Source organism: Haplochromis burtoni, unplaced genomic scaffold (genome assembly GCF_018398535.1).
Source record: "Haplochromis burtoni strain Fernald_Lab_line unplaced genomic scaffold, NCSU_Asbu1 Contig_432, whole genome shotgun sequence".
NCBI lineage: Eukaryota > Metazoa > Chordata > Actinopteri > Cichliformes > Cichlidae > Haplochromis > Haplochromis burtoni.
The window spans coordinates 322,619-332,669 of NW_024582793.1; the positions used below are offsets into that span (position 1 = coordinate 322,619).

The 10,051-nt window shown below is 42.1% G+C and overlaps 1 protein-coding gene across 1 annotated transcript; it reads left to right on the plus strand.

The window, feature by feature from the left end:
* Positions 1 to 1,641: 1,641 nt before the first annotated feature.
* Positions 1,642 to 4,306, plus strand: otos2 (otospiralin 2). The gene is made up of 3 exons (XM_005945098.3): positions 1,642 to 2,069; positions 2,234 to 2,298; positions 2,418 to 4,306. The coding sequence occupies exons 1-3, from the start codon at positions 1,993 to 1,995 to the stop codon at positions 2,636 to 2,638; spliced, it is 363 nt and encodes a 120-aa protein (XP_005945160.1). The 5' UTR covers positions 1,642 to 1,992; the 3' UTR covers positions 2,639 to 4,306.
* The last annotated feature ends 5,745 nt before the right edge of the window (positions 4,307 to 10,051 follow it).

The following is a 10,051-nucleotide window of genomic DNA, read 5'->3' on the forward strand; positions in this document are numbered from 1 at the left end:
AAGCACAGATGTTGCAGGTAGGAAAACGGATTAATCCAGTGTTAAAAATAATAAATATAAGAAATATTTAAAAAGAGGATGCGTGATGCTGTCAGAGTTTCAAAATGAAGAAAAACCTGCTTGGAGTCAATTTTTACAATTCAGAAATGAAAAATGATACATAGAATCTGTTCAACACTTTTTCCTGTGTACCCAAAGAAAAGGCTTCAGAATCATTTCTATAGACCAGGGTGTTCACAACACAACAAACAAAGTAGTGGGCAAAGATCACACCAAGAGCTGAGACTGTCAGAGGTGAGAAAGAACCCAAGGGCAACCCACAAAACACCTGTTACAGTGGATAAAAACATGCGACATGACTCATCTGTTTCTCCCCTCTGTATTTTTGTAGGGTCTTTACCATATAAAGCACCTTGAGGCGACTGTTGTTGTGATTTGGTGCTATATAAATAAAATGTAATCGAACTGAATCTGGTTGGATTCTCATTATATTGTCATATAAAAGTTGCTGAGCAATTATATCATCCTGCAGCAGCATCTATGTCACTATTTGTGGGGAAATTTCTGTTTAAAAAATCTCTCAGATTTTGTCGTTACTTTGAATATAATTAGAATATAATTAGGTTACAAGCCGCCATCTAGCTGGCTTATTTCTGTGTAGAGTTTGCATGTTTGCCTCGTGTCTGCATGCTTCCTCCCACAGTCCAAAGACGTGCAGTTAGCAAGGTTAGGGAAGCTGGAGTGATGGATGGATGGCAGCAGGTTCACAGTTTCTGTCTTTTATCACAGTTAATCGAGACAGCATCCCAATCAGATTACATGCAATTGCCAGCTCGGCTGCATTCAGCTCCTGTCGTTGATTTTGTGTCATCTTGATTCACCAAAGTCGTTTTAAAGATGCCGACTGACTTCAAGTCTTCAAACTCGTCTTTGCTTTTAAAATAATTGCTTGGAAGACAATGAGACTGCAAACTCGTTGCACGTTTTCACAATAATTTTATAATCCAACCAAGTGTGACTGCAGAAAAAAGCTTTATTAAAGGTTGCTCATAATAAACCTTCAGTTTCTAACAGAAATTTAATTAAGCTTGTGGTAATTACAATTTACTGCTCCGCTCGCTGTCATTTTTTTAAATTTAGTGGTGTTTCCGTGGTTAAACAAAGGTTAGATAAAACCATTATTCATTCAGGCTTTCATCCTTTGGGAGTTAACTGAGCCTGTTTAAAAAGTAAAACTACATGCCTGAGGTACCTTTAAAGATTTAAGTCTTCAGCTGGAGCCGGGGGCAGAAAGGAGAGGTGCAGGGAAGTCAGAAAGTTTCGAGAGCTATTGTTTGTTTTGGTCTTTTCACCGGATTTGCTCTCAGTAAGTCAATAACATTCACTCATCCTCTAAAGATCACTTGAAGTTTTGTGCAGCGTCTTCTCTATCAGAGCGCTGCTCCTCTGATCCACGGCGTGGATTCAGTCATGAATGAATGAAGCAGATTTAACAGGGGAGAAGAAGACTTGAGGGTGCAAAACCTGCCAACTGACTTTATGCCCTTTGGCTCAACGCTGGTGTAGACTGTCTGAATAGCAGGTGTGAAAACCACCTGGTGTGTGTGTGTGTGTGTGTGTGTGTGTGTGTGTGTGTGTGTGTGTGTGTGTGTGTGTCTTTTTTTAATGTGCTTTCATTCCTCTCCTCTCGCTGCTTTTCTCACTTCTTTTTGACTTGAAAGAAAATCAAGGCCACAGATGTCACACTTAACTGCTGATGGTTGTGACAGTCTGGTTATATTACAGTCATTCATTCTTTAATCGGCTCCATCAGATATTAGAACATCCTCATCCAAATCTATAATTACTAATGTTTTCTTGACAGTCCCGTTTACACAGGAATCTTTTACCCATCCGACATTAGAGGATTTTGGCAAAGGACCATGAGAGGTAAGAAGGGAGGCCAAATGTGAAAAACAAACGTGTCCGCCTTTTTCTCACCTTTAAACCGAGATGCAGTCATCGTGCTCAGATCAGTCTGAGGAAGAAGGACAGAGGACAGGACTAAAGCTGAATTCTCTGCTGGTCAGGTAAGACAACATGGATCCACACACGACAACATTTCTCTTCTTTATAGACACGCGCAGTCGGCTGTGATGTGAATATTTCTTAAACAATATGCAATAATCCCGTGGAAATTGTACCTGCTTTTGAGATGGCATTCATGAGACGTCTTTTGTGTTTTGTCTCTCAGCATGCATGCTCCGAACGTGTCAGCGCTGCTCTTTCTTCTGCTGCTGAGCTTCCTGCCTCCTGCAGGTGTGTCTGCAGCTCGTATAATGCATTACACATCAGTGGACCTGCTATTGTGACTCGTAGATATTCTGAGATGAGAGACGAGGTGTGAAATGTGCGCTCACACTGCCGTCTGCTTTCAGAGGGGAGCGAGGCGGCTGGCAGGAGGGAGGAGAGGGAGAAGCGAAGCGTGCCGTACTGGGGCCTGTGGTCATCTGACTTTTTCGGATGGTTGGAGGAGCTGCGAGCCCAGGCGGCCGATAATGGGATGCTGGACTTGGCTCGCACCTTCTGGGCTCACTTCCCCATCAGCAGCGAGCTGGGCTATGACCGTCCCGAGCCTGAGACTGAGGCTGAGGAGTGAGATGAAGGGTACAGATGGAAAACTGAAAGATGTTAGTACAGGAAGAAGTTACCTGTATTACTTGTTTAGATGTTTACTGGAAAAAATCATCACATATGATGATAATCATTGTTATTAGAGTTTCTTACATGCTTTAAACATTGCAAAAAAACCAAAACAATGTCAATATGCATTTTATCTAAACATGTTTACAGCAGGGAGATATAATGTGGAATTAAATAAGTAGATATAAACTTGGAGCATCTTACTTTAGCTTCTTTACTCTGTCTGTATTACACTGGCACATGGTCGAGGTTATCCCACCTCTTGCTCACTGACACCTGGGATACGCTGCAGTCATTAAAAATAAAGCACAAAGAGTGAAATAAATTTAGAGCAAATTGCAGCAGCACAGCTTTGTTTGTGCTTCCTTCTCTTCCCATTTGTGCCGTGGAGTAAATCATTCAAACTGTATGTAAAGTACCTGAAAACCAAATCACTCCAATAACATCACATTATCAGTCACAGGAACTATTTTAGTGCTAAATGAGCACTTTTACTTTTTGCTGGTTTGAGTATATTTTGTACGTGCTGACAGTTTAGCTCAGTAAATGCAAAAACACAGTGAGAGGTGGAGACTGCTGACTGTGCAGTTGCTTCACTCCAACAGAGCACCTCTGGGGTGTCGTGGAACAGGAGACTCACACTGTGGAAGTGTAAGGATGCGACGCTGTCATGAGATCGAAGTCTCCGAGGAATGTTTGCAGCACCTTGCTCTGTGTTTTGAATCTGTGCCATGAAGAATCATGAAGGCAAAATGGATGCAAGTCCTGCGAAAACCTAAATATGCTCCATAATTCAGTAGCTTGCAGAACCAGCTTTAGCAACAGTAATTTGAAATAACTGTTTCCTGTGTGAGTTTATCAGTCTCTCCCATTGCTGAGGAATTTTGGCCCAGTTTTCTTTAAAAGGTTCATTGAGGTTTGCAGGCATTCATTTATCCACAGCTCTGCTAAGTCCTACCGCAGCACATCAGTCATGTAGAGGTCTGTGCTTTGGCTTGGCCATTGAAACATGTTGATCCTTTTCTTTTTCTGCCATTCTTTTGTAGATTTGCTCCTGTGCCTGGATTTTCCTGTTGCATGAACCCGTTTCAGCCAAGCTTTAGCTGTTAAACAAATGGATTCGCATTTGACTCTAGAATACTTTGAGTACAGAGGGATTCATAGTTGAGTCAATGACTGCAAGGTGCCCAGGTCCTGTGCCTGCAAAACATGTAACAATCACCACAGTAACCACCGCTGTGGTACCAAATTCAGCAGGTGGCTGCATTTGCCAGACTTGTTCAATCTGTTTCTAATCGCACCGTCTGAACTTCACTCTAGCTGAGACCTGTAGAGTCTTGACACGTCGCTCTCTCTTCTCTTCTTTAAGATCATTGCTCACGTTTTTCCTCTTTGGTGTTGTGTTCATGCACACCTGAAGGCTCACAACCAACAAACTGCCAGAACCTCTGCTTTTACAGAGGCACTCACGCTCACTGATGGTACATGAATCAAGCGCATTTGACAGGCAGCACCTGGCTGATATTTACCACTCATAATTCCCATGGAAATAGGAAGGGTTTACTTATTTTTTTCAACAGCAGATCTTCATTTTAGCTTTGTTGTTTTTTTACACTGAACAAAAATATAAACGCAACACCTTTGTTACTGCTCCCATTCCCCATGGGATAGACGTAGAGACCTAAAATTCATTCCAGATACACAATATAACCATCCCTCCCAAACAGTGGTCACAAATCAGTCCACATATGTGGTAGTGGGCACATCTGCTATATTGAGATAATCCATCCCACCTCACAGGTGTGCCACATCAGGATGCTGATCTGACATCATGAGTAGTGCACAGGTGTACCTCAGACTGCCCACAACAAAAGGCCACCCTGGAATGTGCAGTTTTGTCTCACAGCAAAATGCCACAGATGCCACAAGCAATGAGGGAGCGTGCAATTGGCATGCTGACAGCAGGAATGTCAACCAGATCTGTCGCCCGTGCATTGAATGTTCATTTCTCAACCATAAGCCGTCTCCACAGGCGTTTCAGAGAATATGGCAGCACATCCAACCGGCCTCACAACCGCAGACCTCGTGTAACCACACCAGCCCAGGACCTCCACATCCAGCAGGTTCACCTCCAAGATCGTCTGAGACCAGCCACCCAGACAGCTGCTGGAACAATTGGTTTGCACAACCAAACAATTTCTGCACAAACTGTCAGAAACCGTCTCAGGGACGCTCAACTGCATGCCCATCGTCCTCATCGGGGTCTTGACCTGACTCCAGCTCGTCGCCGTAACAGACTTGTGTGGGCAAATGCTCACATTCGATGGCGTCTGGCACGTTGGAGAGGTGTGCGCTTCACGGATGAATCATGGTTCACATTGTTCAGGGCAGATGGCAGCTGAGAATGTCCCAGTTCTTGCATGGCCAGCATACTCACCGGACATGTCACCCATTGAGCATGTTCGGGATGTGCTTGACCGGCGTATACGACAGCGTGTACCAGTTCCCACGAATATCCAACAACCTCGCACAGCCATTGAAGTGGAGTGGACCAACATTCCACAGGCCACAATTGACAATCTGATAGACTCCATGCGACGATGTGTTGCACTGCATGAGGCAAATGGTGGTCACACCAGATACTGACCGGTTCTGGGTCCCCAGACCCCCAATAGCGCAAAAAACTGCACATTCCAGGGTGGCCTTTTGTTGTGGGCAGTCTGAGGTACACCTGTGCACTACTCATGATGTCAGATCAGCATCCTGATGTGGCACACCTGTGAGGTGGGATGGATTATCTCAATATAGCAGATGTGCCCACTACCACACATTTGGACTGATTTGTGACCACTGTTTGGGAGGGATGGTTATATTGTGTATCTGGAATGAATTTTAGGTCTCTACGTCCATCCCATGGGGAATGGGAGCAGTAACAAAGGTGTTGCGTTTATATTTTTGTTGAGTGTAGATAAATAGTGATGTGATGTAATATGGCACGCTTTGTGGTTGATCTGAGGTTGTATCTAGAGAGAGAGAGAATCTTATGAATGTATATATAAAATTAAAAAATAAGGAAAAGCATTATAGCACTTTCAGAGGGTCAAATAAATGGAAAGCGTTCTCTAAAATAAGGTGTGTTTTGTATAAAAGGGGCTTTCAGCTTAGTCTGATATTTACTTTGGCACCTCTTTTTTTTTTTTTCTTCCAGTGACCGGTTTGTGTTACCTTTCAGAGACATTTTGGATGTCTGTGTCAGCCTCGGGTCATAACACACAGACTGTCAAATCAAGTGTGAGAAGGGGTGAGGAGGGAGCAAAGACAAGTGTGGAAGGCAAGAGTGAAGGACCGACAAGAGGAAATTGTGTTTCAGTCCAAAGTTCAGTGTATTTTTCAGATCTTATGATGCTCCTGCTCCTAATTTCCTGAACTACCAGCAGACACTTTGGCATATACAGTATGAGAGGATTACCTCTTTGACTTTATCCTTTCCCAGTTATGCTCTGATGCAGAGATGCTCATTTCAAGGTTCTGTGAACAAATGCAAGTTTTGTGTCAAGTTTTTTTTAAAGCTTTGTGTCTGAATTGGAGTCCCTGTGCCAGTCATATCCCAAACCTTTGCTGTTCTTTAACTGGGCAGGATCAAACAGATGCCAGATGAAGGTTTCGTGGCTGTGAAGTTCTTCATTCTGTCAGAAACATAATTTCAGCCCTTCATCTTTTTCCACTTTTCTGTTTTTCCCCCATTCTCCTCCCTTGTTCCAGTGTGTCAGAGTTACAGTGGTCCACAGAGCAAAATATAACACAAAGGCTCTAAAATAGGTTTCAAACATAAGGCCCAAGGGCCTGAATCAAGTCGAATCCGGCCCACTGGACTTGTGAAGGAGTGCATAGATTTAAATTTTTTGTGCATTTTCATAGGTTTTAGAGCTTTTCCTATTGTAATTAACTAACAAATTAACAATTAAATGACAGATTGCACGATTAATAAATCTACAGTTCACACAAAACACTTTCATAATTACAGGACAGTCTGTGCAACAACTATGTAAACATTTTCTGCAGGATTCTCTCCTTCTCAGCCCTTCACGTCTCACAGTCTTACTGCCTTTACTGTGAACATTTTATGTGCAGAGTTTAAAACTGTAACTGTTTCACATTGTTCTCAGGGACGAGGTGCTTTCAGACAAAACTATTTTGAAGCTCAGGTACAGAAAGAACTTCACAAGCATCTTTATTTGGTTTTGTTTTCCTTCCTGCCCAAGGACTCAGTGCATGAAGTGATTAAGACAGACTCCTGTGCAATCATTTCTATAGACAAGCCTCAATTGAGAGTGGAGGCATTTCTCTTTCACTGAGGTTCACAGCGTCCAGCTATTCACCCAGCCGGTCGAGATCAGAAGGAACAACTTTGTTGGTCTGATCAGCAAGGAGCTGAATTGTGTCGCAGCAGTGCTGGTTTTATAAAGCCATTTCTGTAAGAGCTTGAGTGAAAAAAATACAAAAAACCCTTTCTGAATATATTCATACTCGCACTTTTCCTCCGTTTTAATAATTTTTTGACCTTCCGTAGCTCTCCTCTTTCTGTCTTTTGTTTACTCGAGTCTTATCCGTTCTTTTCAAACCTCACGGCGAAAGCTGCACAGTCATCAGCCAGCTTCTGGTTTCCTGCATTCCAGCTCTACCCTTGAGAGACGCGAAGGCTGTTTGTTGTTCCAAACCAAACACAGTCCCACACACGTTCATTATATGACAAACCGAAGCCAAGTCAAATTTGAATTTCTAAATGAGTCTTCTAAAAGTGTTTGTTTGTTTTCATTCTGGTGACAAACACAGTGACAACTGCCACGAGTTACTTATCTGAGACTTTTTAATTTCTATTAATCACACTCTTCTCCTTACACGTGAAAGCTTGAATGCACAGGAGATGAACTGCTCCATTGTAAACACTTATTCTAACTGCTGTGATGACTATCACCGGCTTCTATTAGTAAATAAGTGTTAATCATTAGCTGCACACTGTGCTGCCATTCAGGGTTACTGCAGACCAGCAGTATGAATGCAGACCTCTGTGAACAGGCTGTCAGGTCACCTCCCACTGCAAACAAGCTTTAACGTCATTTTACTTTCATACATGCAGTTTTCTGGGCTGCACATCCTTACAATACACAGCTTACATGCACTCATGGTCATGGATGTCATGGCAATTTTAGACTTTAAATGATGTCTGTGAGCTGTTTTCAAGCTTTTTCCAAGGATTAGAAAGAAAAAAGAATTTGGTGCATAAGTTTTGGATTTTCTATAATTCACACGCTCCCACTAATATTTGGTTAAATTTCCTTTAGCACCTTGACCAGATGCTTTTGGTATCCATCAACAAGCTTCTGACATAATCCTGGCTGGATGTTGGAACTCTTTTCTTGTGTGAGTCGATTTTAATTTGAATTTTTTAATTTGATTTTAATTGTTTGGTTTCCTCACATGGTCCCATCTTTTAAGTGCATTGTACAATTTTTGGAGCAATTCAATTCAGTTTTATTTATACAGCGCCAAATCACAACAACAGTCGCCTCAAGGCGCTTTATATTGTAAGGTAGACCCTACAATAATACACACAGAGAAAAGCCCAACAATCATATGACCCCCTATGAGCAAACACTTTGGCGACAGTGGGAAGGAAAAACTCCCTTTTAACAGGAAGAAACCTCCAGCAGAACCAGGCTCAGGGAGGGGCGGAGCCATCTGCTGCAGCCGGTTGGGGAGAGAGGAGGAGGACAGGATAAGAGAATTGAATTGAGTTTCTTCAAGACCTTCGCAAAGTGGTGACACATCTGTACCATGGGACCTTCCTACCTTGTGTAAATCTAAAATTCTCCTTCTTACATTTGCACTGAGTTCTTCGGACTTTCCTGTTTTTCGAGTTTTGATCAATGAGTCCTTTTTATGCTGGCAAAGACAAACTACCAGTTGTAGTCAGTCATAACCACAAACAAAAAGTTAATAGGCCTTGGACCTGGAGAACCCTCAGCACCATTTATTAAAAGATTTGAGCTCACATATACACTGACCCTGTGTTCAGTTAGAAAATTATCCCACATAACATGCTCACTCAGTTCTTATTTCTTAAAGTCATTAAAGATGTCTGCTGTACAATCATTCCACCCTGGAAAATGAACCGTTCAAAGAAGTAATTAAAAGCCCCCAAACTACCATGACTTTCATGCCAGTGATGAGTTGACACAAACATCTGACCACAACTGTAAATCTGCTGTGTGGAGCACGGAGGCAGCAGCAGAAACAGTAATGTGCATGTTCAGTCAGCCGCGTGACAAACAAACACAAAAGCTAGAAAACCTGTATTACAACCACTCCAGGTAATGCACACAACAACAGATGAACTAAAGCCCCTGAGGTAGGCGAATAACAACAGTGACTCCAGCAGCTGAAGGTTTTTAAAGACTCCATATTTTCATTCTTGGACTTTACAGAGAAGCTTTGCGGGATCCAGACTACAAATCCATCATATTTGCCTTATACTGAGGCTTGGCACAGCCAACTTTAGCTTTAGGTAACCATCTCCTGATTGGCTACTTTTTTCAATCTGAAGTTTTGAATAACAGGTGAGCGGGGCTTCTGTACTCAGACTTCTGTATCAGAGATTACTCCCACATCGAATTGCGGAAAAACTGTCTGAAAGGCAGAACTACAACGTCTTTAAGAGCAGAAATCCAGAATTTATTGTATATACAGGGAGTGCAGAATTATTAGGCAAGTTGTATTTTTGAGGAATAATTTTATTATTGAACAACAACCATGTTCTCAATGAACCCAAAAAACTCATTAATATCAAAGCTGAATGTTTTTGGAAGTAGTTTTTAGTTTGTTTTTAGTTTTAGCTATTTTAGGGGGATATCTGTGTGTGCAGGTGACTATTACTGTGCATAATTATTAGGCAACTTAACAAAAAACAAATATATACCCATTTCAATTATTTATTTTTACCAGTGAAACCAATATAACATCTCCACATTCACAAATATACATTTCTGACATTCAAAAACAAAACAAAAACAAATCAGCGACCAATATAGCCACCTTTCTTTGCAAGGACACTCAAAAGCCTGCCATCCATGGATTCTGTCAGTGTTTTGATCTGTTCACCATCAACATTGCGTGCAGCAGCAACCACAGCCTCCCAGACACTGTTCAGAGAGGTGTACTGTTTTCCCTCCTTGTAAATCTCACATTTGATGATGGACCACAGGTTCTCAATGGGGTTCAGATCAGGTGAACAAGGAGGCCATGTCATTAGTTTTTCTTCTTTTATACCCTTTCTTGCCAGCCACGCTGTGGAGTACTTGGACGCGTGTGA

Bases quoted from the DNA above. Each gene is read 5' to 3' on its own strand.
- otos2 (XM_005945098.3), top strand. From the start codon at position 1,993: ATGCAGTCATCGTGCTCAGATCAGTCTGAGGAAGAAGGACAGAGGACA. The intron at 2,070-2,233 runs GTAAGACAACAT...TTTGTCTCTCAG, and splicing joins CTGAATTCTCTGCTGGTCAG to CATGCATGCTCCGAACGTGT. The intron at 2,299-2,417 runs GTGTGTCTGCAG...GTCTGCTTTCAG, and splicing joins GAGCTTCCTGCCTCCTGCAG to AGGGGAGCGAGGCGGCTGGC.